General features: G+C 37.7%; 6 protein-coding genes across 11 annotated transcripts in view; 3 read left to right on the top strand and 3 right to left on the bottom strand.

Moving 5' to 3' along the window:
• The window catches only part of LOC127792191 (uncharacterized), a 39,862-nt gene extending 36,811 nt beyond the window's left edge, over positions 1-3,051 (top strand). For 2 of the 3 annotated variants that reach the window (XM_052322598.1, XM_052322597.1), the window contains exons 6-8: positions 550-806; positions 1,353-1,457; positions 2,697-3,051. In XM_052322598.1, coding sequence (XP_052178558.1) covers positions 550-806; positions 1,353-1,424 — 329 coding nt within the window. In that variant the 3' untranslated portion in view covers positions 1,425-1,457; positions 2,697-3,051. Of the gene's footprint in view, positions 1-549; positions 807-1,352; positions 1,458-2,241; positions 2,489-2,696 lie in introns of all 3 variants that reach the window. The other variant, XR_008021095.1, reaches the window with a different exon arrangement.
• A 693-nt stretch (positions 3,052-3,744) lies between these two features.
• Positions 3,745-7,084, top strand: LOC127792193 (DNA-directed RNA polymerases II, IV and V subunit 12). 3 transcript variants are annotated; one of them, XM_052322600.1, is made up of 5 exons: positions 3,745-4,183; positions 4,864-5,014; positions 5,139-5,200; positions 6,237-6,329; positions 6,722-7,084. In XM_052322600.1, exons 3-5 carry the CDS (start codon positions 5,161-5,163, stop codon positions 6,742-6,744), a joined length of 156 nt encoding a protein of 51 aa, XP_052178560.1. In that variant the 5' UTR covers positions 3,745-4,183; positions 4,864-5,014; positions 5,139-5,160; the 3' UTR covers positions 6,745-7,084. The 3 variants fall into 3 exon arrangements, with proteins under 3 accessions (XP_052178560.1, XP_052178561.1, XP_052178564.1); XM_052322601.1 differs by lacking the exon at positions 4,864-5,014 and having other exon boundaries at positions 4,035-4,183; XM_052322604.1 differs by lacking the exon at positions 3,745-4,183 and having other exon boundaries at positions 4,858-4,982.
• Positions 7,085-7,386: 302 nt separating this feature from the next.
• On the bottom strand, positions 7,387-9,648 carry LOC127792192 (CASP-like protein 2A1). The gene is made up of 3 exons (XM_052322599.1): positions 9,251-9,648; positions 8,666-8,786; positions 7,387-7,829 (listed from the first exon to the last, which is right to left on the bottom strand). Exons 1-3 carry the CDS (start codon positions 9,475-9,477, stop codon positions 7,551-7,553), a joined length of 627 nt encoding a protein of 208 aa, XP_052178559.1. The 5' UTR covers positions 9,478-9,648; the 3' UTR covers positions 7,387-7,550.
• A 2,949-nt stretch (positions 9,649-12,597) lies between these two features.
• LOC127791430 (ultraviolet-B receptor UVR8) lies at positions 12,598-16,209 on the bottom strand. The gene is given in 4 exon segments (XM_052321304.1): positions 12,598-13,417; positions 13,498-13,798; positions 13,946-14,186; positions 15,824-16,209. Coding segments are annotated over 4 exon segments (1,335 nt in total). The 5' UTR covers positions 16,129-16,209; the 3' UTR covers positions 12,598-12,929.
• Positions 16,210-17,682: 1,473 nt separating this feature from the next.
• Positions 17,683-19,206, top strand: LOC127792148 (chlorophyll a-b binding protein 8, chloroplastic). The gene is made up of 3 exons (XM_052322540.1): positions 17,683-17,912; positions 18,290-18,351; positions 18,435-19,206. Exons 1-3 carry the CDS (start codon positions 17,769-17,771, stop codon positions 19,048-19,050), a joined length of 822 nt encoding a protein of 273 aa, XP_052178500.1. The 5' UTR covers positions 17,683-17,768; the 3' UTR covers positions 19,051-19,206.
• An 800-nt stretch (positions 19,207-20,006) lies between these two features.
• On the bottom strand, positions 20,007-26,655 carry LOC127792147 (elongation factor Ts, mitochondrial). Of its 2 annotated transcripts, none has more exons than XM_052322538.1 (9): positions 26,510-26,655; positions 25,133-25,468; positions 24,867-25,039; positions 24,460-24,549; positions 23,719-23,893; positions 23,357-23,541; positions 22,342-22,467; positions 21,629-21,717; positions 20,007-20,235 (listed from the first exon to the last, which is right to left on the bottom strand). In XM_052322538.1, exons 2-9 carry the CDS (start codon positions 25,443-25,445, stop codon positions 20,190-20,192), a joined length of 1,197 nt encoding a protein of 398 aa, XP_052178498.1. In that variant the 5' UTR covers positions 25,446-25,468; positions 26,510-26,655; the 3' UTR covers positions 20,007-20,189. The 2 variants fall into 2 exon arrangements, with proteins under 2 accessions (XP_052178498.1, XP_052178499.1); XM_052322539.1 differs by lacking the exon at positions 20,007-20,235 and adding an exon at positions 21,293-21,480.
• Between the last annotated feature and the right edge of the window lie 653 nt (positions 26,656-27,308).

The raw sequence follows: 27,308 nt of genomic DNA, 5'->3' as shown, positions 1-27,308 counted from the left end.
ACGTGATCGCTAAGTGGATGTAGACAGCTTGTATTCATATGATATAAAATAAAACAACATTAACTAATTCCAAATATGGAAAGCGTGTGAGAAGACAACCAATAGATGCACCTGTGAAGCAAGTGGATGCAATGGAAGAAGTTTATGGCGAAGAAATAGAGGAAGACCAAAGGAACTTGGTGGGAAACCCTTAAACATGACATGGGGTATAATAGCCATATAAAAGATATGAAGCTTGGGGTTGTTATTGTTGTAACTAATTCCAACAAGATCATAAGGTTTGAAAAGAGTTTTGCGGACATGTCCTGTCTGATCTCTTTATCGGTTGACCAGTTGCTTGACTGTAGCCACTCTGTTTGTGTGTGAATGTGTATGCATGGATGTGTTGCATTTCTTCCTTTCATTTTGATGAGAATGCAACATAAGTTATTTTGCTTTTGCATTTCCCAGCTGTATTAGTTTTCATTCTTTTTATTGTTAGTTTCAGCTTTACTATTGTGCTTTATATCATTGTAAGTTGTACAAACTGTGGAATGAAATGTTTTTCAGGGCCTCCAAATGGAGAAAGCAACTATGAAGAAGCTGTTGAGTTTGACCCAATTAGGCATCATAATTATTTCTGTCCTTGGGTGAATGGTAATGTTGCCGCAGCAGGCTGTAGTAGTAGCAGTGGCTCCAGTTCCAACGGTGGTTCTGTAGCCCTCTGTGGTTGGCAGCTGACACTGGATGCCTTGGATGCCTTCCAATCACTTGGACACATCCCAAACCAAACTGTTGAATCTGAATCAGCTGCATCACTGTACAAGGTATTCTATCTTCCAGCTTCCTGCTTCAGCTTCTTAGGCTTTTCTTGTACTTTCCTATAGTTTTTCTCACTTTATCTTCTCAAAATTCGTTGTCCTAGTATCCAAGTAAATCCCTCTTCCTTCCAATACATTTCTAGATATAGAGCACAGGACCTAGCTTGATTGGAAACAAATTAGTTAATATTCAAAAATACTCTGGACTTTATGTCCAACCATGCATGACTGTGCAGCTATTTTTACTTGAACATATGCAAGTTATATTTCTTTTTCCCACATGCAATTTTAAAATCTCCTTTCGTTGTGGTAATTGTATCTTGAAGATGAATCCTCTCACTTTGGGATGTAGTTTATATCTGCACTTGTTCAAGGGATGGCTTTGCCTAGTCAGTTTTGCATTTTAACTGACCACCGTATTGTCTGTTCTCGCCAAAGCCACTTGGTCTACTTCCTATTTTAAATTTCTTAGTGCTTGCTGGATACCTTTTCTCACAAACTGTGTAGTCATGTGAAAATACTGGATCCAAAAACTGATTTGAATTCTGACAGGATGATCATCTAACATCAAATCGGAAACTTTTGGCTCGTCATTCCTTCAGCAAAAGCCGTGGGCAGAACTGAATTATAGTCTCATTCCAGAATATTGCTAAACAGGTATTTTCATCAATATTCTCAATGCATTATGCAGCATTACTTGAACTATTATCTGATTATAGGTATTTGGGAAAGATTTGCTGTGGATTTGAATAATCCCATGATTGCTTCCATTATCTGGGATTTTAGAATACTCTGTTACACCAATTTTCCTGATGCTATCAATTAGAACATATTATGAGTTTCAACAAGGAAAAAGAATTAAACTATTGAACTCAAGATGCGGTGGAGACTATCTTGTTGCCTTATTATTTTTCAGATGGTGAACTGTTCTAGGTATTGATCTCATATTCCTTGTGCTAAGAGAGACTGGTGTACTGACATTTTCTGCTGCTCTGTAATATTATTTTCCTATGGAGATGTGTACCGGCTGTGGAGATTACATTGTTTACTCAAGCTGTTTAAAGTATTTACTCAGACCCATCAATTTCCTATCTGATGGAATACTAATGTCCGTGGTTTAACTTTAAGTGTGTGTGTGTGTGTGTGTATTAAATGGTCCTTGCATTATTTGGGTCAAGATTTTGTTTGAATTCAAACCGTGTGTGTGTATATATATACCTTTCAACTGAGTATTCCTATCATAAGAAACTAGAGGGGGTGGGGGGCTTTCCAATAATAGCATTCAAAAATTTCTACGAGAAAACTAATGGGTGGTATTCAAGAACTCTTGAAACTAATATTTTGGTTCACAGCATTCATTCCTTCTCCAGTTTCCTATCGTGTTTCCTTCACCAGCTATAACTTGCAGTGAACATTAGGCCTTACATCTTGCACGTTTCAGGAGTCATCATTCTGTGTTACTGTTCCCAGTTCGTGCTGCCATAGATGTTTTCCTGATTACTGGAACTTGCCCTCCGGTAGAGACTGAAAAATAATTTCTTGACTTACCACCACCTGAATCATGGATTGCTTGCCTTGGTTGCATTAAACTGGCTTTTAACACCTTCCTCACTAAAAATGTTTGAGAAAATTACTCAATCCACAGGCAGAGCTTGGCACCTTCTTATGAAGCAAAAACTACATATCAGGTATTTATTCCACTATGTGGGGTTGGTCGGCTACATGAATTCTAGTTCACTAGTTATTTCCATGTATGATCTTATCTTCTATAATATCTTTATAATTCATGTCATATCATCAGATGTCATGATCTTATATTCTATATAAGAACCTTTATAATTCATGTTATATCATTAGATGTCAATTATTTGCTAACTAGTATGAAATGGTTTCCAGGTTGTGAGGCGGTTAAAGGGATTCGGGGAGGAGTCGGTTGCTGCCGGCTTCAAGACAGACTCGGACCTTGGAAAAAGCTGGATGCTGCTACAATCGTGTCGAACCGTTTCTTCTTCTTCCTTTCTGTATTCCCCCTTTTCTGGATTAGTAGTAATAAAAACATATCTTGGGTAGGCAAATGTGACTTCCCCTCCCTTAATTTAGGTGCTGATGACTCTTATGGTTGGACAGTCAAAAGTGTTTTATGAGGACAGCTACTGTTTATCATGTGGTTCTAGACATCATGAATATGAACTGTGCTATTTATAAGCCTTGTGAGATATCATGTTCCAATTTTACTGCCCTTCTGTACTTCCATCTAAGGTGTGCTTCTATGGGGTTTTATAGTCCGAAAGTCAAATGGTTTTTGGAACCATAATCCTTGTTTTGTCAATGGTTCAGTGTGATGAAGCTTGCCGACAACCTTTTAGGTAGTGTGAAGTTGTAAACCAGCCTTTAAATGGTTTATTATCCATGTCTGCTTGTATCTACTATGAATATCTGGATCCATGTTATAGTGAGGTGCCCAAGGTTGGGGCCTTTCAGCTCTATGGTATGCAAATAGCCATTGGTTTTTGGAAAATTCTAGGGTACCCGTAGGGTATTGGTACCGGTCCCTTAAAAGCGCACCGTATTTCCTTTCAACGTTCCCATCAAACAACTATAAGATTAAGATAAAAGAGGTCATAAGTTGATTTGGGATTTTTTTTTTTTTTTACACAAATAAAAAAAATATTATAGCTTAATATATTTATTTGTTATTTATAAACTTTCAAACATAGTTTTCGTTAAATTGCCAGAGGCCCGGGCCGAGCCTCGGCACAGCCCATTTTGAACATCCCTCTCCCCAATAAAAGGCTCGACATCACATCGTTGGCGTCACAAGAGAGGATTTATCTGTGAGTTGTCTTGAACTACACACAACCAAATTTAAATTTATAAAGTTAAATTTTAAATTATTTAGTAATAAGTCAGTTCAAATTGAGTCCAGCCCACCTCAATTTTTTTCAGCCCAGCCCAGCCCACCTGCCTGCAAACCCTTCTCCTTCCTCTCTCGACCTCGCTCTCGCTCACCCTCGCTGCCTCTCGCTCTCTGCCTCCTCTCTTTTGCTCGTCCACTCGCGCTCGCTCTCGCTCTCGCTCTCTGCTTCTCTCTTGCTCTCGCTCGCCCTCGCTGCCCCTCTCTTGCTCTCGCTCGGGCTCGGCCCTCTTGATCTCGCTCGCCCTCGCTGCCTCTCGCCCTCGCTCGCCCTCCGGCCGTCGCTGCCTTTCTCTTGCTCTCGCTCTCTGCCTGACTGCCTCTCTCTTGCTCTCGCTCGCCCTCGCCCCCACGCTCGCTCGGCCAGTCGGCCTCGCCTCGCTCGCTGCCTCTGATTCAGGTTTTCGTTTTACCCCCAAAACTTCCAGTCTCCAGATCTGCTTCATTCGAGCCCGGATCTGTATTGCTGGTATGTTTTCTCTTCTTTGATTCTCTCGATTGACAGCTAAATCTAGATAGTTTTTCTGTTTTTCGGCCATATTTTTTTTTACCTGTTTATGCTTGCTTGATTTGTTGTTGAAGTCTCTGCTTTTTTTCAGCAAGTTTTCAGCAAGTGATTTTTCTAACTTTGTGTCTGCTTGCCTATTTGACTACTGCATTTAGTTAGGAATTGTCGTGGCTGGAAGCCTGGAATTTGTTATTGTGAATCTGTGATTGAATATTTGAATCGACCATACTTTTGCCTTCTCTTGTTTGAACTCTAGAAATACAGTTGTTGTATTGGCCTTGCATTTGCCTCAAATCTTGAGTTAAATATTTTAATTGTTCGATTATTGAATTGTGTTATTTTTTGTTTGTGCATCTTAGAATTTAGAATGGAACAACAGTCTTCTGCTAAGAAAGGAAAAACATTGTTATCTTTTTTCAGGAAGAGAGATCATCATATTAGTGAAAGTACTTCAATTCATAGTGTGCAAAATCAATCTAGTGAATTTACATCAATTCTTCAAGTTTATCTCCTGAAATTTACATCAATCTAGATGAATTTTTTGTTTCAAAATCTCGTCAAGCACAAGTTTAATAAAAATTTCTTGTACTGACTTTTTAGTTACATAAGAATTTTATTATATTAAGTTTTTAAAATTTCAGCCCCCCCCCCCAAACCTAAATTCCTGGATCCGCCCTGGTTAGCGCACTTGACTGCTCGCTTTTCCTCAAAGGCGAAAAATCTATTGTCTCTCACTCCATTGTTCTCCAGAGTCCAGGAGGTTAGCGAATCGTTAGAATCTTCTCGAATATCGTAATGACTTCAATCTTGCCTTCTCTTTTGATTCTCTGTTGCCTAAAGTTTAATTTCTGAATGATTCATTGGCTGTGATTGCTGAAACTGAAACCCTAAGTTTGTTTGTGTTGTTTGCTCGCAGTTGGCCTTCACTTTCGTCCTTCATGGATCCTCAGCCGGAGCCGGTGAGCTACATCTGTGGAGGTTCGTTTTTGTCATACGCTATTTCCTCATTCGGTTTTATCGCGCTCGGATTCTTCTTATACATCTTCTCTATTTGTGTATTTGGCTCTGATTTTTTATGCATTGGAGAACCCTAACTTGTTCCTTGCAAACCAAATACCGATACACTTTTGTTGCATCCAGTTGATGTTCTGAATACAAATCCGTTATGCTCTTAGGAAAAAGAATTGTGCGATTAGGCAGGGGTTAATTAGTTTTGTATGTGTTTCTGGATTGGATTTGCATATATATATATATATTTATGCAATTAGGCAGGAGCTGCGTGGTTGCTTTATAAGGTGAGAAATCAAAACTGATGCCCATGTGCTTGTCCACTTAACACAGAAGAGAAATTTTTGTTAGAATAAACTGTTTCTTTTTTTAATCTTGGCAACCAGGGAGAGTAAATCGGCACAGGCAATGAGGAAAACTGAATTACACAATGTGATTTCAGTACCATATATACATGCTATGCGTATGTGTCTCTGCCTGGTTTTTACTGACTGGTCACACAATTTGGGCACTTGAATACCCAAAACTGTGAGAAGACTAAAGAGTTGTGTTCATCAGAGTCTTTCTTTGAAATAATAGTACTTTTTTTAAAAAAAAGATACTGAAACAGTATTGGGTTGATATTAATTACCAATCTTGTATTGTGCGCAAGCCAAATGTATAGATGCACTTAGCAAGTGCATTTTTTGATTAAACAATAAATGTGTTTGCTAAGTGCTTTTATTGCTTCACTGAATAACACCCTTGCCGAGTGTGTCTTTTGGTGAAAGCAATAAACACACATGCCAAGTTTGGTTATTCTTTGTTGTTTCTCACACGAGACAAAATGTTTTTAATTTTGGTGACTGATACTAAATTGTTAATTATTTTCAACCCAGTACTCTTTGGGTATTTTTTAAATATTATTTAAAAAAAAAATCCGTTCATCAAAGTGGTTGGTTTTAATTAATAAATTCAGCCTTAATATTGGTCCTTTATAACTGATCAAAACTAATTTGAAATGTAGATTGCGGGCAGGAAAATACACTGAAGCCTGGTGATGTGATTCAGTGCCGGGAATGTGGTTACCGCATCCTGTACAAGAAGCGGACCCGAAGAAGTAAGCCTCATTGCAATTGGTTTATTCGTTTGTTCCTGTGCAAAATGTTTTTATTTTTTTTCTTGTAAATTATTTTATGTATCTGTGGTAGAAGGAAAAATGAAAATGAATGAATGAGAAACTAATAAAATCAGAAGAAAGAAACAAATGTATCAGCAGGAACTAGTAGCTTGTGCATTAGCAACGTAAAGTTCCTGGAGCCAGAAGTGGGACCTTAACAGTAGGCGCAACTGCCATGTTGTTTTTACCGTTCTTCATCCCCCTTACCTTCCTTGAATCTGTGGTGATTTAACACATTGGTCATTAGTTTAACATGGTTTATAATTCTATTTTTTGTTTCTTCCCAAAGTTTTCTTGGGAGATTTTATTGACCGACCCCGTGTTCACTGCAGTTGTCCAGTATGAAGCACGCTGAAGGTGCAAGGAAGGTCCTCTATGAAGTAGATATGTGGAGGCGTGGGGGAAAACTGTTGAGGTGTGGTGGTTCATTTTGATAATCAGTGATACCCCATAATGCAGACAAATTATAACCAATAGTTGCTTATGGTTGGTGGACTGAGATATAAGATTTCATTTTGTTAAATTATCGATACTCTGTAATGCAAACAATTACTAATAGTTGCTTATGGTTGGTGGAGTGAGATCTAAGATTTCCATGCTGCATCATTTTGTGATTGTCAGACATTATCTTGTGAAAACGGGCAAAGACCAAGAAAAGAATATATTGTGCCACTATTTCATTGTGCTTGGATCAAGTTGACAACTGTCTGGTACCCGTATATATGAAGCTAACTCTTGGGCTACGATTATTTTGTGGACATAGCGGGAAGTTACATTTATCTTCATTCAGCTTGAATATTTTGGGTGCTTTCCCCTTTCAGAATTGGCCCTGCCCTGATAAATCTAGTCTTGGCCTGCTAATATGGGTCACTTATTGCGACATGAGCGACTTGAAGCTGCATGGATGGTTGAACCAATCTCTAGTGTTTTTACCCATGTGACCCATCTACTCCATATTGTCTACTGCTTTGGTCATTTGCAATAGGAAGTCCAATTTGTTTAGCAAGCCTTGCATGCAGGGCAGTTTAAAGGCAAAATAGAGGTTTACCAGTCCATTCATGAATCATGTCCACAAATATTTTAACGCCAAGCATAATCATCTTATACATAGATGTAGTTATTACAGTAATCTTTCTTTTCGTCAAACAAAAGTGATGTCGATCAGCCATAGACGGCACCTCCAGGCTCTATTCCCTTGGCATTAGGGGAAAGAACGGGGGGATCATAGTTGGTAAAGAGCCTGTAAGAGGAGATGAGAGAGAGCACAGCATAGCAAAGCAACACCGCGAAGGTGATGGCAATGGATGCAGTGGCCTTTCTGCAGAAGCCACCAAATGAGCTGCAGGCTTCACTCCATGTGATGGTTTGATCTCCCTTGTATGCCAAGTAGACCACCTCGGTTGATGTTGCCCCAGCAGCCAGAATTATGTATGTCAACATCTACATGGTACTACTTGTTTGTCATATTGTCATATCAAGTAATGTTGACATATATATCTTTATGTGGCCTAGATTGAACTCAACTAACTTAATATTTTCCTGCTTTAGTGGTAGGTTCCCTGGCAATATCATTTGATGAAGATTCAAGATCTTAAGTTTGAGTCTGATATCAACGGTGTTATTTAGATAATTATCTGTCATATGTATTATGGGGGCTTAAAAATGAGGAAGTTGATGATATCGTCTTTTGATGGTTTCACAAGGATTTTCTAAAATATCCCAAGTCACTCCAGTTTTTTTTTTTTTTTTTAAAGAGAATTATCACATAACTTTTAGGCGTTTCATAGTAAAAGCAAATCTAGGTTAAATTTCTTTGGGGGGCCTAAAATTTTTATAGTCAACCCTATTGATGAGTTTTAAGGGTAGAAGAGCTATTGATGTTATCTAACAAGGGTTCTCTAGAAGAGGTCACTCGGGCTTTTCTTTTTTATCTGGAAAAAAAAGTTAGTCATGTAACTTCTGGGTGGTTTTTGCTATTTGTTTCATAGGAAATTACAAAAAGTGTCAATATTAAAGAGCACCAGAAGATTCAAAACTAGGATGTCATGTTCATTAATTATAAGAGATAGATCACCACCACCTCAGCCACACACACAAATAACCAAATTAATATTTGACAAGCTACAATTCATAAAACCAATTAAAATTTGGTGTATTAGTGGTGTGCTATTGTTGCTGTTTGATGGAATGGAACCCATCTCTGCTGCATTATTATTCTAGTTGAAAATCATAAAAAAAGACTTTTGAGGAGAGAGTGAAAAGATAAGGAAATTAACCTGATCAAGGAGGAAGAAAGTCCAGGCTCTGGACATGGTTGAGGGACGAGGAACAGCTGCAACAGCAATAGCTGAAAGAAGTGAATAACCTGCACAGATTCCATTGGCATGCACCAGGTACCTGCCCAAGCAACAAAACATTCTAAAAATAACATTTATTTGTCAACTTTTGACCCAAAAATATTGACAGTGACCGGTATTTCGTGCCAAAATGCTTCTCTACAATAGATTTTATTAGCCATCATCCTTCTTGTCCTCTATAACTCCTATTAGTGATATTATTTCCAATTCAAGTTAAAATAAAGAAGAGTCGTGTGAGTAGACACTAGTTGGATCATATCGTTATGAAAATTAGATAATAAAAGAGAATCTAAAATATAGGCATCTAACTTCACTTAAATGGGATCGACTAATTAAGACTTGTAATTATTTTTATTGTAATATTATTGTCGCCTTTATTTTTCTTGAACCCCCCATCATGATGGAGATGGTTTAGATCCCAAACAACACTCAAAAGAGAGCACCTAGAAAAGAAGGGGTAAAAAACACACTTAAAAGAGATATAGACAATATGATGATAAGAACCTGAAAGCTCCAAGGTTGGAGTAGGAGACAGAGCCAAAGTCATTAGCCTGAGAGTTCTTGAGCATGATCACCAGAGTCAATATGCACAGCCCCATTGGCAGCAGCCGCAGCAGCGTCTCGGCGGTGCGCATGGCGGAGCTCCCCCCGGCCGCGGTGGCCTCCCTTGGTGGCGGCACCTCCGCGGGAGAGCTTCCAGCAGTTGGCCCTGCAAATGCACCAGCTTTCATTGTTCTGGCCCGCTCTTGTTCCTATCCTATTCTCTAGCTACGTAATGGAGATGCAAATGCATGCCCATCTCTTTGGGCCACTAGTTGATAAATGGGCCATTTTCAGTTTTAGGTGGGGGAGTTGGTGAAGCACTGAATGCTCATCAAATTGCCACATTTCCCCAAGTGCCGAGACATCTCTCTCTCTCTCTCTTCCCCCATTAATATGCACTTGTCTCGTATCTCTCGAACCAACTGTCTCTCTCTCTCTCTCTCTCTCCCAATTGTTATCTACTTGTCCTTTTCCATTTTATATAATTTCTATGTTTTGTGAGTACTGAGTAAGGATTTTTTTTTTTTTTTTTGGGGGGGGGGGGGTGGGGGGGGAGAGATTGGTACATGACTAGGTTGGTATTGTTGCATTATTTAGAAATTTTTTATCCCCACTTCATAGAATTAATTGGTGGGGGGGCGGGGGAGATTGGTACATGACTTGGTTGGTATTGTTGCATTATTTAGGAAAATTTTATCCACACTTCATAGAATTAATTTTTCACATGACTTGGTTGGTATTGTTGCATTATTTAGGGAAATTCTATCCGCAGTTCATAGAATTATTTTTCATAGCCCATACCCCTACCAAATTTTTCAATAATTTAAAAATATTTATTTTACTCCCACAACCCACTCTCTTCTCTTATCACTCCTGATCGTTGGCCCCCGTCTCATGTCTCTCTTTCTCTTTTGCACCATATACACACAAATACATACATATATATATATATAGACGCCATTGCAGGGTCGACCACACACACACACTCTTTCTTTCTGTGCAATGGCTACGAGGTCAGTTAGTAATGGCGACCAACCCACACACTCTCTCTCTGTTCCTGAATACATACACAAACACACATACACCTATATATATATATACACACACGCATGGCCGCGACCATAGAACCGGCTTTCCCTGACTGCTAGCAGTTGGGGAAACGTTTTTTTATTATTTTAATTAATTTTTTTTATTATAATAAATAAAAAATAAAATAAAAAAAATTAAAAAAATAATACAAATAAATAAATTCCTTTTAAATATCTGCATTTTAAGTAATTATAAATTAACTAATTTTATATAGGTGTGTTTGTGTGTGTATATAATTAGGTGTGTATATAAATTAATTAATTTTATATAGGTGTTGTCGACGTTCAATTTCAGCCGACCGTGATTCGTTTTGAGCTGCGGTGGGTGAGTTCAAAATGCCAAGAAGAAGAAAACAAAGATCTCAGATATGAGTCCACACAAGCAATTTTCACATGGTTCGGCTAGAACAATATCTACTCTACGACTGCACTCTGATTATTCTTTTAGAATGGCGGTGTCTGATTATTCTCCCTGTACCCCTCATGATATCTCTGATTCCTATTTATAATGAGGGGCTTTTACAATTTGGATAACATATAGAAATATAAAGATGATATAACCGGGGACAAACAGTATTTATCATTTGTACAAAATTGGGAGTGAGATCCTCATTACGAGGAGCATGGACTGTTGTAGATAAAGTAAATGGACCCGACCTTTGATTTCTCAGCAGCTTTGTCATTTATGTGAGCTAGAGGATTTAGGCCAGCGATCTGAATGGTCCAACGAACTGAGGGTTTTACTGGGAGCTCGTTAGTCGATTGCTAAGAGCTTGCTAGAAGTTTCATTAGAAGTTCGCAAGGAGCTCGCTTTATGAGGTTCGGATTTTGATAGTGTACGGGCTTTCTTTGACGAGATCGCCTGGACCTTCTAGGCTTTGGGAGATTGGATCGGCCCATTGAACTGAGTCTGACCATGAGAAGTGATGCGCGAAATGCTTATAACATGTGTGTATATAAATTAACTAATTATATATATATATAGATGTGTTTGTGTGTGTATATAATTAATACTAATTTTAAATTTTCTTAAGTATTAACTAATTCAACACCATGATTTAAAATTTAAAATTAGTTAATTTATAATTACTTAAAATGCAGATATTTAAAAAGAATTTATTTATTTGTATTATTTTTTTAATTTTATTTTTTATTTATTATAATAAACAAATTTTAATTAAAATAATAAAAAAAATGCATTCCCGGTGCAATCGGGGAACTCAATAGTTCTAGATTGCTGGCAGTTGAGAAACGCTGGGTTCCATGACCGTGACCATGCGTGTGTATATATATATGTGTGTGTGTGAGTATGTATATATATATATATCTGTGTGTATATTCGGGGAACAGAGAAAGAGAGAGAGTGTATGTGTGTGGGTTACCGACCCACCTCGTGACCATCGCACAGAGAGAGAGAGTATGTGTGTGGGTCGGCCGCCATGGCCAACCAAGCAATAATGTCTATATATATATGTGTGTGTGTTTTTGTGTGTATGTGGTGCAAGAGAGAAAGAGATACACGAGACGAGGGTCCGCGATCAAGGGTGGTCGGAGAAGAGAGTGTGTTGTGGACTATGGGGGTAAAATAAGGTATTTTAAAATTATTGAAGAATTTGATGGAGGTGTGGGCTGTGAAGAATAATTCTACAGGTTACGGATAGAATTTTAAGAAATCTTTAAGTAATGTGATGTAATCCTAAGAAGTCGGTATAATAATATAAGATGTAGTGTAAAAAAAAAAGAGGTGTAGTGTGACACAAAAGAGTTCAACATAATCATATTTTTATTTTGTAAAATGATTGTTTTGGCAATTTAATTTTTTGAATTTTCAATTATAAAGGAGTGACCTAACTCTTATTTCTAGTTAAAAATCTTTGGCTTACAAATTTTTATCTACAATTAGCAACAAGTTAGGATAACAAAGAAGAATTGTTTTGATTAGATAACTGGGAGTTAGCGTAAAACGTATGAGATCCAATAACATTCATTTTGAATAAATTAATTATAAAGACCTTATAAAAAATGTAATTACAAATAAAAATAATTGACAACTAAAATTTGTATAACCAATTCCACATGATGAAATATTATTACATTAGAATAATACTTTGGCTAATATTTTCCTTGATGTATGATGATTAATCATATTGGTCATTCTATGTAAAAAAAAAAAAAATGTTGGTTTTATTTCATTTGCTAACTATAAAGAAAAGAAAAAGCCCATAATAATGAGGCTCATATCTGAATGTAACTACCATTAGAATTCTTGGATTAATCATAGAAAAACTCCAATCTAAATTCTGGGAGTGTCATATCACATCTATTAAGTTGATAGGATAGGGGCTATCCAGAACAACATCCAGTACAATACTTGAAGATGGGTTAGGATTATACCAGGCTGGCTACCTACTACTCCATCACTGCAAATTCTACCATGACCTAGAAGATGAGAGAAACACAATTGGATATGACAGTGCTGACAACTTGTAAAATCCACCATAGAATAGCCAGCGAAATATACGGTGTGATTGTCAAGCAGACTCATAACTGTATCATCCAGCAACCAGGACAAGATTGTGATCAAAACCTGATGCAACTTGTAAAACCTCATAACCTTCCAAATATTCAACCAACTTTGGTTCAGCTTCATCAATGGAACTACCTAAACCAAGCCTCCCATTTTTACCACTGCCCCAAGCCCATGCTTCTCCTCTCGCTGTCAACGCGATGGAGTGTACGCGGCCTCCTGATACAGAAATGGGGGTTTCCCCGGTCAAGTCCTCGACCAACAAGGGAAGGTTCTCCGGGCCTTCCCTCCCCAGCTGAGAGCTCTGGTTCCAGCCCCATGAAACAATGCCTGTGGTGGTATCTCCTGTGCCCTCTGGGCTTGCAATCTGGCATATGGCCAGAGAATGACCAAGTCCTGATGCAATAGAAACAGGGCGGGTGCTTATGTCAACCGGTAGCATTCCTAAACCTTGACTCGCTCTTCCCAACTGGCCATATACATTGCTCCCACAGCTCAAGAGGGTGCCATCACCTGAAATAAAACATCAAGATCCACTTCAATGAAACTATACACGTGTCATGTAACTTAATGCGTTTTTAATTAGAACTTACAACAAAGAACTAGTGAATGGTCAAATCCACAGGCCACATCTACAACTTCAGTCTCACACAGTTCTTCAATTAAAGAGGGCTCCCAGATGATAGGCATGTCTTTCTCCCTCTCAATTGCTTCCAAAACCAACTTTTCAGCAGCTTCTAGAGTTGAACTAGAGAATTCTGTTGCTTTTGACATATCACTATTTGACTCCAACGGTTTTCCCGTCTGTCCTAATCTACCATCTGCTGAATAACCCCATCCAAATAATTTTCCGTCTTTAGTTTGTGCCAGAGCATGCCCCCAACCAAGTGAAACCTGTGAGACAAAGATTAATATAAGATACATCCATCTTACGGGAAAATGACCCTAAATGTGCTATACAGCCACAAAATTTAGGTGAAACATCCTAATCACAGATCAACTGCAACATAAGTACAAACAGTAAGTACTACATTTTTCTACCTTAAGCGTGATTTGAGAACCACCTTAACAATCTCTTCTCCCTGCAAGTGCTTCAACTCTGGAAGGCGAAACAGCCTCAGTGATTCCCTTTCCAAGACCAAGCTGTCCACGCTTGGACTTCCCCCACACCCACAACGAGCCATCATCTCCAATGGCTGTAGTAATGACACCAGATGCAAATGCAGCTTGGACTCTAACTTGATCCAATCCATCTACTCTCTTGGGTTCATTCCATTGTTCTCTGGCAGAAACCAAAGAAAAGAAATCAGACATGAACTTCTGTTACTCATTTTCCAATTTTCATGCCAAAATCCCATAGCACATTAAAGAATTATGGGTTCTATCACTTTGTGAGAGAGGCACGCTATCATTGCACAGATAAAAACAAAGGAGCATCAAACTGAAGCTGACTAAAATCAAACTGTATGAAAGCTTTATTTTTCTTATAATTGGTGAGAAAGCTAAATAAAATAGTAACTGCTTAATGTAGTACAGCTGAGATTCATTTCAACAGGTACTAGACACATGAAATGAAAAAGAAGAAACACACACACACACACACACATAAATTCCTTCATGCGCAAAATCAACTATGTGATAGAATACAAACATGTCAATTATCTTCATTCACTACCATCTCAATAAACTTTTTCATATGATGATGGTGTTAGAACTTTAACTTAGTTAAGGTGCAGTTAATGATGATATATATTTTCCTTTATAGGTTTCCTTTCATGTGAACTTCTATTCATCAACAACACGTACAGCTACTATGTTTTGTATGTGCCCCCTTCCTTCTATCTCCTCCTTTCTTTTCATAAGGCAATTGTTAAGAGGAAAACAACAATATGAAAGAAAAAATTACTCTCTTTCTGATGGCTTAAGATTTTAAATGAATTGGTAGTTGTCAATAATTTAACAGTAACAAATGTGGACAAGATTTTACATTTTATTCAGTTTTTTAAAGAGTTAATATTTTTTTTTTGGGGGGGCGGGGGGTGGAGCAACAATACCATTGAGAACTTGAAATATTTCAAAGCTCTAGTGAGAAGGCCATTGCTAATAGTAGATGCATTCCAAAGATGAAACAAGGCCTGACAAATAAAAAAAGTAAAGCTCATAAAAGCTTTTAGAGGCAATAAGGTGCCAAGATAGCAATATCCAGGGCAATGAGAAGATATGGTAGTCACCAGTGTAAGACGAGGGGATCAACCAACGCTACATAAAAAAAGGCATTTTGAGTTACGGTTCAATGAAAAGTCAACAGCTTGTCTGATATTATGTGTATTTCCTCAAGATCAAAATGATGAAGCTGGGTTGCGGAAAATCTTTTTCCATGCAGAAGCTTAACAAGTAATAATTGAAGCTGCAAGAAGTGATTCATCTTCTAGCTTGCTAAGCCATACAAGAAGACTGTCAAGCCTGAAATATATATGCCTAGTGCCTACAAGATTGCGCATAATAAGGGAATGCAGCTCAAATAACATCATGTAACCCTTCAGTGATTTTAGAACTCACAAGACCTCTCAAAACCTAAGTGAAGCCTACCAGTTTCAGTCACTCGCTAACTTCAAATATTAATACTTTCCCTGTGTACGGTAAAATTCCAACGCCAAAGTGGAGTATGCTTAAAGGTGAAACAGAGATCAATGCAAGAAAACTCTCTAACCTCCCACTGCTGAAGTTGTTCCTAGTTTAGCAAAGATGAAGTATCACCATTCCTCAATCTGTATTCTAGTTTGCCAAGCAATTGAAAAAGTATAAACCAACACCAAACTTCACCTAATCATACTCCCAAACGTTCATGGAATTAACTAAAGCAAAAGAGATACCCGTGGATCGATAAGTGATACAGGGATTGAGAGTGAGAGAGAAGACCTAGGAGAGAGGAGGGCGCGGCCGAGCTGAGCTTCGCGATTGCGGCCCCAAGACCAGAGCTCGCCCTGAGAAGTGAGGGCGAGGGAGTGGTAGTGGCCGCAGCTGATGGCGGTGACGTCGGGAGGTAGGCCCGGGACGGGAGTGGGCTCGTAGGCGTCGCCGCCGATACCGGCAACTGAGATCCGCAATCCCAGTGCTCCTTGGATTCCATCCCCAAAGCTCATCACCACCGTGTGCTTCCTTCTGATTCCGGCGAACACAGCTTGGAAAGTCCTCTTCTCCCTCCTCAGCAATCGGATTATCATTTTACTTAAAGCAATTGATCAATCAACCGCTCTCTGCTCATCTGCCTGCGATGATCCTCCGTTGTTTTGGCGGCGCAATGGTGGCGGTTGCTGGTTAGTGGATACTTTTGTTTGGGCCGGAGGCCCAAATATTTTGAGCCTTACTGTTACTGATTGGATCTGTATTGGGCTCAGTTAAACTTTGGTTTGAACATTTTGGGCCTATCGGGCCCATTTGTTGAAAATATTGTCCAGGTTCAGTGGGCTTGGTATATACTTTAGTTTGGATCTTGACTCCCGAGCCCAGACTTTTGGGCTTATAGGCTCGATGATTAGATCTTATCTGGATTGAATTATGCTTGACATATAATTTTTCTTGGGCCAGAAGCCCGACAAATTGGGCCCTTGGCGGGCCGAGGCCTGATCGGTTATTTCCAGACTATGTTGTGCTTGAAATTTATGCTTTTAAAATACCATTGAATTGAAGAATAAAATCATATCAAAGAGCTCTTCAAATTTACCTTTCAGTTCATTCTTTTTTATTTAATAACCAAAATAAATTTAAAAATTAATCACCGCACAGTGTCCTAATTTAGGATAAATTTACATTAAGAAAATATGTAAATTATAATGGTTTAATTTAATTTATACAATCTGCCATTTTGCATCCAAATATAGGAGATTTCTGGCTTTCTCAAAGATCTATGGAAAATTATTTTTATTTTTAATTTTACCTTTATTTTACAAAGGAGCTTTCTATGTTTAAAAATGGCCAAACTCATAATTTTACCTTTATGTTTACGTTTTTTTTTACCACTTTACTTTTTACTATTTTGATTATATTTTTAAATTTATATTTTGACTTCAATTTAACTCTTATATTTTGACTTTTTTTGTGTGTAAATATTTAATTTTTTTGTTATTTCGATTATATACTTATATTTATTTTTTTGAATCAATTTAACTCCTATATTTTAACGTGTAAAGAAAATATATTTATTTTTTTTCATACATCAAATTATAAGAGTTAAATTAATTAAAAAATATAGCAATATGGGTGTAATTTAAGTAATAAAAAATTCGAAGTGCCACAAGAAAAAAAAATTAAAATATATGGATTAAATTACTCAATAACACATAGGGTACAATTAAAATGATGAAAAATTTGAGTTGTCAAAAAAAAAAAAAACCATGAAAGTACAAAAAAAAAAAAAAATATGAATCTGACCGATTCACTCATTTTACTTTTAAAAAAGGAAGAAATAAAATAGTAATATTATTTCTATATTATTTCTCAAGGACTTGGGAAATCTGAGTCCATCCAGGTGGCACCTGCAGGCAGCAGCAGCAGCAGCCAAGATTATTTCCAAGGAAGCAATGAAAAATCTCTTATCCATGTGACCAAAACCTCCCCCATTTTGAGCACTCTTATTGGACCTCAAGATCCTAATCTGATCTGAAAATGGAGCAAGTCCCACAATCACCACAACTAGAGGGCTTCCCTTGTGGCCCACAAAGCTTGTGGCACAGCACAACTTGGCCTTGGCGCTTCTGCACTTGCCCTTGTGTTTATTGTTTGCACAAGGGGGAGAGATATTAGAACCATTCTTCCTCTTCACAGTCAAGACAGTTAGCAGCCAAACAGAGGAGAAGTTCCAGCAATGGCAACTCAAGCACTGGCCTCTTCATCTTCCATCACCTCTTCAGTGGAGGCTGCCAGGCAGATTCTTGGAGGAAGGCCAACTCACTCCCACTCTAGGAAGGTCTCCTTTGTTGTTAGAGCTGCTTCTACTCCCCCCGTCAAGGTGCATCTCTCTCTCTCCATTAAATGAGTGAAATTTGTAGCAAAAGAGAAAGAGAATAAAGGAAACTTGGTGGGAAACTCTTAAACATGACATAAGATATATGATCTTGAAAAGAATACGACTATAAATACAAATGATGATTAAAGATATAGAATTCTCTTAACTGACTCTATTTAATGGGATTAAAACTTTATGATTATTGTTTTTAAATGAGGTGAATTCCACATCCATTCACAACAATAACAACAAACTTAAGTTTTTAATCTTACTTAGGTGAGGTATATGAAAATCAGATTATTTTATCAAACATATTACACATGTAATTCTTCTTATGTACGTGTTATAATTATGGGGCTAAAAGAGCATTTGATTTCCAGCAAGGAGCAGATAGACCTCTCTGGTTTGCCTCCAAGCAGAGCCTTTCCTACTTGGATGGAAGGTAGAAACTACAACATATTATATTTCCCTTTCCCCGCCATTTATGAAGCAACAAGAATCTGATATATTTTCTTGACAATTCAGCTTGCCCGGTGACTATGGTTTTGATCCTCTGGGCCTCTCAGACCCAGAAGGAACAGGAGGCTTCATCGAGCCAAGATGGCTGGCCTACGGAGAGGTCATCAATGGCCGCTACGCCATGTTGGGGGCTATAGGCGCCATTGCACCTGAGATTCTTGGGAAGCTTGGCCTGATCCCACCGGAAACAGCCCTGCCATGGTTCAAAACCGGTGTGATCCCACCAGCTGGGACTTACAACTACTGGGCAGACCCTTACACGCTATTTGTGCTGGAGATGGCACTGATGGGATTTGCAGAGCACAGGAGGTTCCAGGACTGGGCAAATCCAGGGTCCATGGGGAAGCAATACTTCCTGGGGCTGGAGAAGTTTTTGGGTGGTTCAGGCGACCCAGCGTACCCTGGAGGGCCACTGTTCAACCCTCTGGGATTCGGGAAGGATGAGAAGGCCATGAAGGATTTGAAGTTGAAAGAAGTGAAGAATGGGAGGTTGGCCATGTTGGCCATCTTGGGTTACTTTGTACAGGGGCTGGTGACAGGAGTAGGACCTTTCCAGAATCTGCTGGACCATTTGGCTGACCCTGTGAACAACAATGTCTTGACCAGTCTCAAGTTCCACTAAGAGCTCACATATATGTTATCTCCCCCTCCGTACCTCCCCCCTCCCTTTCTCAATTGTGAAATCATGTGCAGAGTTCATTTGGCATGTTATCTGTAAGAAAGGACATTTTCTACTGAGAATGGATGACCTAGGACAAACCTGAGTACTTCAGTTTAACATTTGTAGAGAATCTCTATCTTTCTCCCCCCCCCCCCCCCCCCCCCCCCCCCCCCCCTTGCAGGAACCTCAGTTACACCTGGGAATAAGTTCAACAGAATTTGACATGAGTTATGCATAGAATATAACCCAAAATTAGAGAGCAAGAAACATTGGGCCAAAAGACCCAGAGTCTAAGGCTACTAGATGTTAACTTGCTCAGCACTGTAGTACCTGAAATTGTAGCCGCTTTAATTCCTGGTGCTGCTTCTGTTCACAGTTTTACCTCTGTTTAGACTATGGAACTCAAAAGGGTCCATAAGAAGATATTTGACCTAACCTCATAGTGATAAAACTAGAGACCTGAAATGGTATCTTACCTTTATGTTGCTAAAGGGAGCATGGGTGTTGCCGTGTAGAGTATGTCTCCTTGAGGCCAAAGAAGAAGATGACTAAAAGAGATAGTATTAAGTAGACAGATTATGTCTAGGGAAGTCCACAGATTATGCAGACTACTGGGTGCTAGAAAAGCATGGAACAGAAAAATGAAGGCCTAAAAGTCTACTAGTTATGTGTTGCCACGGAATCCTTGTACGAAGATGAATCCTCAAGAGTAGAAGAAATACATCGTCAAATTTCTTGGGAGCCATCCCAGATAAACACATTTTCAACATTTAGTTTTACAACTATTGACTCCGTTCCATTTAGTCATTGCAAGGGAGAAGGCTTCTAGGTTCTAAACTTGAAATGTGCATTGTCAAAATAGGGAAACAAGCAACATTTGATCACTTGGCGCCTATTTGGAAAAGAAAATCACATCCTGCTGTCAAACACCAAAAGATGAAATCAAAATCTTTCAGCAAATGTTACAGGATCTACTGTGGATATGTTAAATTCAACAGCCTATAAAGAAAGTAAATGCACAAAAGACCCTAAATTCTGGAGTTGCATCCACGGAATTCTCTTCCTGGAATTTTCCTGGGATCTTGGAGCAATCAGCCAAATTAAGCAACTTGAGCCACAGGTTCAGATTCGTTAGATGTTTGAGGCCTGCAAGCACAGATTATTAACCATGACAGTTAGATGGGGAACCTGAACGCGTTCTTCTACTTTTATGGTGGAAATCAAATATAAAAAATAAATAAATAAACAATGAATGGTAGTACCTTTAAAGCACCAAGTAAACAATACATCTTAGTCACTGTGTACAGGTAACCGCATTATAGAAACCTACTTAAATTTGCCTGCTTCATTCTTACGGACCGTAACATCTTTTCTTCTGCCTCATTAAACTTTGTGCCTTCAGACTTTTAACTCTAATCCACCACAAACTACGTGCGGTCAGCTTAATTCCAAATTTTTAGAACTGTCGTATATTACTCTACAGTCTACACCTTTATATGACAAAATCAATTGTATATTTGGAATCAAGAAAACACTATAGTAAGGTAGTGCCAAAATTACTTTAACATGTGTTTGGTAATAGCTTAGACTTTTTGTGAGATTGTGGTCAACAATTCACGATGTGCCATAAATTTCGTTTTAGGAAGTTTTGTATCTGACTCTTGGTAATTGTGTTTAGCTCACATTATTCTTGATTGTCGTGCACTTTTGTTCTGTTTCTGTTAATGCACCTTGGTTCTGTTTGTGCCTCCAATCCATGTTCAAGACAAGGTTGCACATAAAGGGGTCAGGGTCGAAGAGCTTGACATATCTTGCTAGACTCATTTCTATCAGCTTGACATACTAAAAACCGAAAATGAGATTGTAATAATATTGGTGCTAGAAGTGCACTTAAAAAAAATTCTGAACATACTGAATGATTCTACAGCAGTATTAGTCATGCTGCGATATAGTTAATCCTCTCTGCATAACTAAATCCAGGTTCATTTAGCTTAATACCAATTGCGTAAGACTCAAGGCTACTTTCAGTAATAGCCATTTTTATTTAAGGATAACATATCCAAGCTTCAAAATGACTTGCAGCTAGTACAAGAACAAGCGAGTTTTAGGTTCCTGGAACATTACTTAACCAAATTTCAAACATAAAAGCGATCTTGTTGAGAACATTTAGTCTTTTTCAAACATCGTTCATCAGGATTAAGGCTTGTAATTGCTAATGTTGTTGGACACATGGCTCATTGGGATTATAAGTTCATATATTTGACATATCTGCAATAAGTATGTCCACTCACACCATCATGCAACGTACAATTTTGCAACTACAGTAATCTGACTCCTTACAAGGAAAATGCCAGAAGAAATTGTGGAAGATTACAGATCACAACCTAACAGCTTAGTTAAAGCAACCAAAAAAAAGGAGAAAAAAAGAAGAGAGAGAAAAGGATTAAGAATCGGTAAATTGACCACTGTTTAGAGCACCAAAAAAACACAAACATCTAATAAAGTAAGAAAGGAAATTCATATATGTTTGCAATGTTACCTCTGAATTCCTTCTCCAACTTCTAGCCTGCAAAAGTTCCCAATCTTAACAGGTGAACCCACTTCCTTTGATAAATTATTCAATACTGTCTGTTGGAGTCAATGGAAAACATCATTGTAAAACTACAGTTTGTAAAAATATACATGTAATATGGGTTATGAATATTGATTCAACTTAATAATGTGGTGCCAGCAATAATTACCATAAAGTGAAACATATGAAAAGAATGCCACAAAAGAGATCCGCCTTGTGAATTGAATAGGTTGTATTAGTTATTGGTATTCAATATATTATCCTTGAAGAAATTTAACATTTTTAGAAAGAATTAATAGTATGACTCAAATATTGGAGGCAACCTCATTATAGAATAACAATCAACAAGTCATAAGATCTATAGTATGATCTTTCCAGGGAAAATGCAAGGTAGTAGGCAGCATCTTCACATACAGTGCATGCCTACTTAGAATAGCAATATATAAAAGAGAAATTAAATAGCATGACCATCATATTTTACAAACAAATTTTCCAAGGGGCAGCAGGGGTAGGTATGGGACAAAGTAAAGCACAAAGGAAAAAAAAGAAATAAAGAACAAAGAAACAGCCAAAAAAGGTATTAACATTTAAAATAATCGTATTCCAACATTATAAAGACAGAGGTCCAGAATATATAGAACTTCAAAAGATCTACAACTAACATAAGGCTACCTTCATACCTTCACAATTACAGCATCATTTACAACAAACTTTTGCTCCATGAGAACTACTTCCTCAAAATATTTTCGCAATCGTCCTTCAACCATTTTCTCTATAGCCATCTGAGACTTCCCTGTACTTTCAGCCTGACAAGGAAAACCAACAGAAACTCAAAATATGAAGCTAACAAATATTGGGAGTTACCGTAGAAGTATTGAGCGTTCTCCACAGCATTAAATTTCTCTTATTTGAATAATAATCCTAATCAATGGGCAATTTCCATGGCATAATCATCCTAATCAATGAGATTAAATTAAGAGTTCAGGCTCCTTTGAAAATGCCTAACATTCTTGTCATACTGTCCACACAAGAATGTACTTAAAGCTCCCATATGTGAGTCATTGACATGATTGCAGGACTCAGTTGTTTCTATAATCATCAAATCATCAAATACTGCACCCTACCACAAGAACTTCAACAAAGCTGCAACTAATAATTCCAAAAACTTCTAACTTCAAACAAAAATTCTTTGATGAACTGGAGAGGATAGCCAGTAGTTCATTAACTTTGTGCTCCCTAAATGAAATAAAAAGCATGAATGCATATTCATAAACCCTGATCTCAATGAAAATAAAATCTGAAGGATAACAATCTTTAGTTACTAGTTTTCTATACTTGACACTTAAAACCCCTATAATTGATTGAAATACACATATAGATAATTTAGGAAATTAATTACTGTCCTCCATGGAATCTCATTTCCTTTGTTGAACTCATTAATCTTCCTTCAGGTAAATCCTAGTTGGAACCAGAAAAACAGACTTCTAAATTGATTCAGTGCTCCTAATATTGCTTGATATATTGTTGTCGTTGTTGTTTGTAGTGCTCCTATTACACATTCCCAAAATAAACATGATTTAATCCTATAGTCATCATGCAAAATCCAGCCTCCAGACTCAATCTGGTGTAAATGCCAAAACAAATATCACTTAAATAGCACCACAAGAAGTGCCTAACACACACCACAAGAAGTACCTGAGACTTTAGAATTTCACGTTCATTTGCCAATGCATCAGAAGACACAAGCTCCTTTTCCAAAAACAATGGCTTTGCTGCCACTACATGCATTGCTAGTTCTGATCCAACACGCTGAAGAGAATCCAGAGAAGTATTCCCATTCTCAACTTCCAGAGACAAAATTCCTGCAATACGCCCCAAACCTGCATTCAGATCAACAAAGTAAGATTTCACTGTTAAATCAGATCCTCTAAAACCCTGTAAACCGCAAGATATATTTACATCCATAGATGGAGGTACACAAACATGCATATAGAAATAACCTAAGCAAACAAAACTATCTTCATCCACAGAAAGTGCATACTTAAAAATTATAATACCTGGTTGAGGACTAGAATGGAGATATGTAGAAATGATGCCATCTGAAGAGGCAGAAAAGCCAAAACCCCTTCTAAGTTTGACATTCTCTCCCATCATTGCAGCCACTTCTGTGATTGCATTTTGAACAGTTTTTTCTCCACTTAATCTAGGATGGTCAAGATTAATCTTCAGTTCCTGACAGAATCAAAGGAATCAAAAGAGGGTCTTCAATTCAATTCAAGCATGACAAATTAGTATGCATATTCATTGGTAGAGTCATTCAATGCTCAATTTTCCTAGTTCCCTAAGGACTTCAACATGCAGTTACATAAATCAAAATCACTTAAATGAAATTAACTTATGACTGTCCCTGTGTCTCGTGATCAAGCTGTTGCCACTAATGGACATGCTTCATGGTACTAAAGGATGACCCATGTACATAAACATTGGCATCAAAACCAAAGGGACCACTATAAATTCAAAATCACAACACCAAATTCCACAAAAAGAACAGGGAGTGGGCATAAAAAAAAAGTACCAACCAAATGCAGCAATTTTCAGTCATTGGCTATAGACACTATTAGCAAGAAAGCTGTCAAAGGTAACCGCCAAGGCAGATCCTTTAAGATCCATGGTTCATCCAACAAGGGATTGAGTACAAAAGGGCACATGAATAACTTTTTCTCTTGATTCAGTAATCAGAAATAATTAGCACCAAAGACCATGAAGATATAAAAGAAGAGACCAGAGAGATTTATCACCTCCAAATATTCAGGTCCAACAGAGAAGGCCCAAGGGCCCTGATGAGAAGAATTTTCAGCCACCAAAGCTAACTTTGCTAAAGATATTGCCTACAAGAAAAATAACAACACAGGTAAGAATGCATGTCAAAACATGAAATGCAGCAACCAAAGTGACTGGGTATAAACAGAAATGACAGTGACCACAAGCAAATTATACGCGCCTACAAAACAATTTTGAAACACATATCCATGTGTCTCCATTTGTTCATGTCACTTAAAAAATGGTTTCAGTATTTGGAAATCTATAAAGCTTTCATATTTGTCTGTAAACAACATAAAAGAAGTGTTCCTCAGGTCACATGAGTTACAACAAGAGTTAGAGAAAGAAAAGATGTACACTGGCACACAAATAATTTTACACTAACCAGGTACTGAAATATTTCATTTCTTGCTACAAAGTCTGTTTCGCAATTAAGTTCAATGACTGCAGCCTTGCTCTCAGTCTGTGCTAATGCAAGTAAACCCTCAGCTGCAGTTCGAGACGACTTTTTAGATGCAAGAACCATCCCTCTTTTCCGCAGGTCCTTCTGTGCAGCGTCTGAATTGAACTATTATGTTGTCAAAAATCAAAAGGCAATAGGAAAGGGGAAAAAAAGGCTTTTGTTAAAGGAAACAAAGCAGCTAGACTTGCCAATGTCCCAACTGCAATCAATAAGGGCAGATTTCACTTCTTTTATAGGAGCACTAGTTCTCTCCCTCAACTGCTTTATAAGACTCATCTGTTCTGAAGGAGGAACTTCAACTGTATATCTTCTCAGAAACATTCTAATAGCATGATGTGGTTTGGCATAGTTAGAAGCAGATGAGTCTCTAATTTCTCGAACTTCAGCAATTGAAATTCCTCGGGCTGCCCAACTAGAAAAACTGTGTCCACAATATGTTGGACTACTCAGCCTCCTGCAAAGAATCTCAAATGGACGTTTTGCACCTTGAAAGAAAACCATCTCAAAATTTTATGGTGCTGAACCTACAGAATCCACAGACAGAATTTTTCAGTGCACCTATAAATAATCATTACGCGAATCTTCCTTGCAGGTACATAAACTACACTATGACCTGTGCAAGAGAAAACATCCAGTGTAACCTTTATAACTCGTTATTGTGTTGATATGTTATAACCGAGCAATTATATCACAACATGTTTGATACAAATTAGGTTATTCAGTTATAATGCAATACCATCTCTAATATTTTATCAATAAAAAAATCCAACATAATTTATTTGGTTGCAAGTGGTCAATTTCACTTGAATTGTTACACTAACTATGCATGATGACATGATTGCATTGAATATTTTCTCAAGCACATTATATTTGGGCACAAGAAAAGCTTTAGCCCCTGATATGGATTCAGAATTTCCTAAAATTTTCCGCCATCCAATATCCAACCCAATGTATAACAATGCACTTGCATGGCATGGCATTCTGAATAGAAGCATTTTCTCCATTTTGACATACTTATCAAATGAGGAATATCTTCTTTCTTCACCCATATATCATCATCTTCCGGTGAATGCTTTACATATCTGTGCTTGCACAATGATCACGTACTGCCCAACAGTCATCGACGAGAATTAAACCTTAAGCCTTAAAACAAAAGGTACAAACCCAACACGACGGGATTTGCTTAAACATATAAACAAGTGTTCACTGCCTCAATCAAGAGGTAACAACTGAGACCCCGCCCCCCAACTACTGCATCAGGAAGATCTCCAGTAGCGCATAAAAGTCAATTGAGTGAATTTCATTCTACTTTAAAAGAAAACACCAATTTTTTCACATAAAAACTTATCAAAAAAGCGGGCGGAAATCCTTCAATTCAAAAAAAAAAAGAAAAAAAGAAAATTCAATGGCTCATACATATTGCATTCACAGTATGTTCTCTTCGGAAATTTGTCAAACAGGTGGCAGCCGCTGAATCCGAGGACAACAGAGCGGCCATAAATTCGAAACAAGCACGCGTTAGCATGTATAAAGGCTACATAGGCTCATGGAGAGAGAATTCTTACAGATGAGTCTGTGTCGCCGCCGGTCAGCGGCTCCGAGGATAGCAAGCTTTAGCAGAGAGTTGAACGGCGGGGAAGCAACAAACCGGAGAGTGACGACGCCCTTGATGTGTGCATTAGCGTCTTATGCCCAAAATTCAAGCCCCAACCCAAGCCCAACCCAAGCCCGCCTATAGAGCCCACCCGGCTGCAGTGTCCATCCAACTTTATTATATCACAATTTATCTTCTCTTTTATTTGGGCAACTAAAATTATCCATCACCCAAAATTAAATAAGAGAATAATTGAAGTTCACAATTAGTAACATAATAATTATCTATTATGACGTCCATATGATGTGACTTTTATTTTTACCAATTATTAGTGAATATTCAATTCTTTTTAATTTGTTATTGCTTGATTTTACTAAAGAAAATATTGAATTTTGTTACAAATTATTAAGGGTGAGCTAAATTTTGGTTAAATCAAATAATCGAAGCAAATTATTAGAAAGTGACTATTCAATTCAATTTGTAGATCGGTTCGATTTGATTTTTTTATTAAAAAAATTAAAACAATTAAATAGACTGAAATTTTAAAAATGATATTATTTTTTACTAAAATTGATTAGTTTTGTTCTATTAATTTAGTTTAATTGAAATTTTGGTCACCCATATCATTTTTATCAGCCTGCATTCTGTTATTTTTTATTTTTTTTAATTTAAACAACTATTTAATTAATTCAATTTAATTTTTAAAAAAATTTAAACTGTTCAGTTTGAAACTAAGGGTGCGTTTAATTGCAAGCATGGAACTTGTATGG

The sequence above is a fragment of the Diospyros lotus genome, chromosome 15 (assembly GCF_014633365.1).
Source record: "Diospyros lotus cultivar Yz01 chromosome 15, ASM1463336v1, whole genome shotgun sequence".
Classification (NCBI taxonomy): Eukaryota; Viridiplantae; Streptophyta; class Magnoliopsida; order Ericales; family Ebenaceae; genus Diospyros; species Diospyros lotus.
This window is presented reverse-complemented; position numbering and strand designations above follow the sequence as displayed.

Bases quoted from the DNA above. Each gene is read 5' to 3' on its own strand.
- LOC127792193 (XM_052322600.1), top strand. From the start codon at position 5,161: ATGGATCCTCAGCCGGAGCCGGTGAGCTACATCTGTGGAG. The intron at 5,201-6,236 runs GTTCGTTTTTGT...TTTGAAATGTAG, and splicing joins GGTGAGCTACATCTGTGGAG to ATTGCGGGCAGGAAAATACA. The intron at 6,330-6,721 runs GTAAGCCTCATT...TGTTCACTGCAG, and splicing joins CAAGAAGCGGACCCGAAGAA to TTGTCCAGTATGAAGCACGC.
- LOC127792192 (XM_052322599.1), bottom strand. From the start codon at position 9,477: ATGAAAGCTGGTGCATTTGCAGGGCCAACTGCTGGAAGCTCTCCCGCG. The intron at 8,787-9,250 runs GTTCTTATCATC...TTGCTTGGGCAG, and splicing joins TCCAACCTTGGAGCTTTCAG to GTACCTGGTGCATGCCAATG. The intron at 7,830-8,665 runs GTTAATTTCCTT...AGTACCATGTAG, and splicing joins CTTTCTTCCTCCTTGATCAG to ATGTTGACATACATAATTCT.
- LOC127792148 (XM_052322540.1), top strand. From the start codon at position 17,769: ATGGCAACTCAAGCACTGGCCTCTTCATCTTCCATCACCTCTTCAGTG. The intron at 17,913-18,289 runs GTGCATCTCTCT...TTTGATTTCCAG, and splicing joins CTTCTACTCCCCCCGTCAAG to CAAGGAGCAGATAGACCTCT. The intron at 18,352-18,434 runs GTAGAAACTACA...TTGACAATTCAG, and splicing joins CTTTCCTACTTGGATGGAAG to CTTGCCCGGTGACTATGGTT.
- LOC127792147 (XM_052322538.1), bottom strand. From the start codon at position 25,445: ATGGTTTTCTTTCAAGGTGCAAAACGTCCATTTGAGATTCTTTGCAGG. The intron at 22,468-23,356 runs GTACTTCTTGTG...TTTCCTTGTCAG, and splicing joins GTGAAATTCTAAAGTCTCAG to GCTGAAAGTACAGGGAAGTC. The intron at 21,718-22,341 runs GTATGAAGGTAG...TGACTCCAACAG, and splicing joins ATGATGCTGTAATTGTGAAG to ACAGTATTGAATAATTTATC.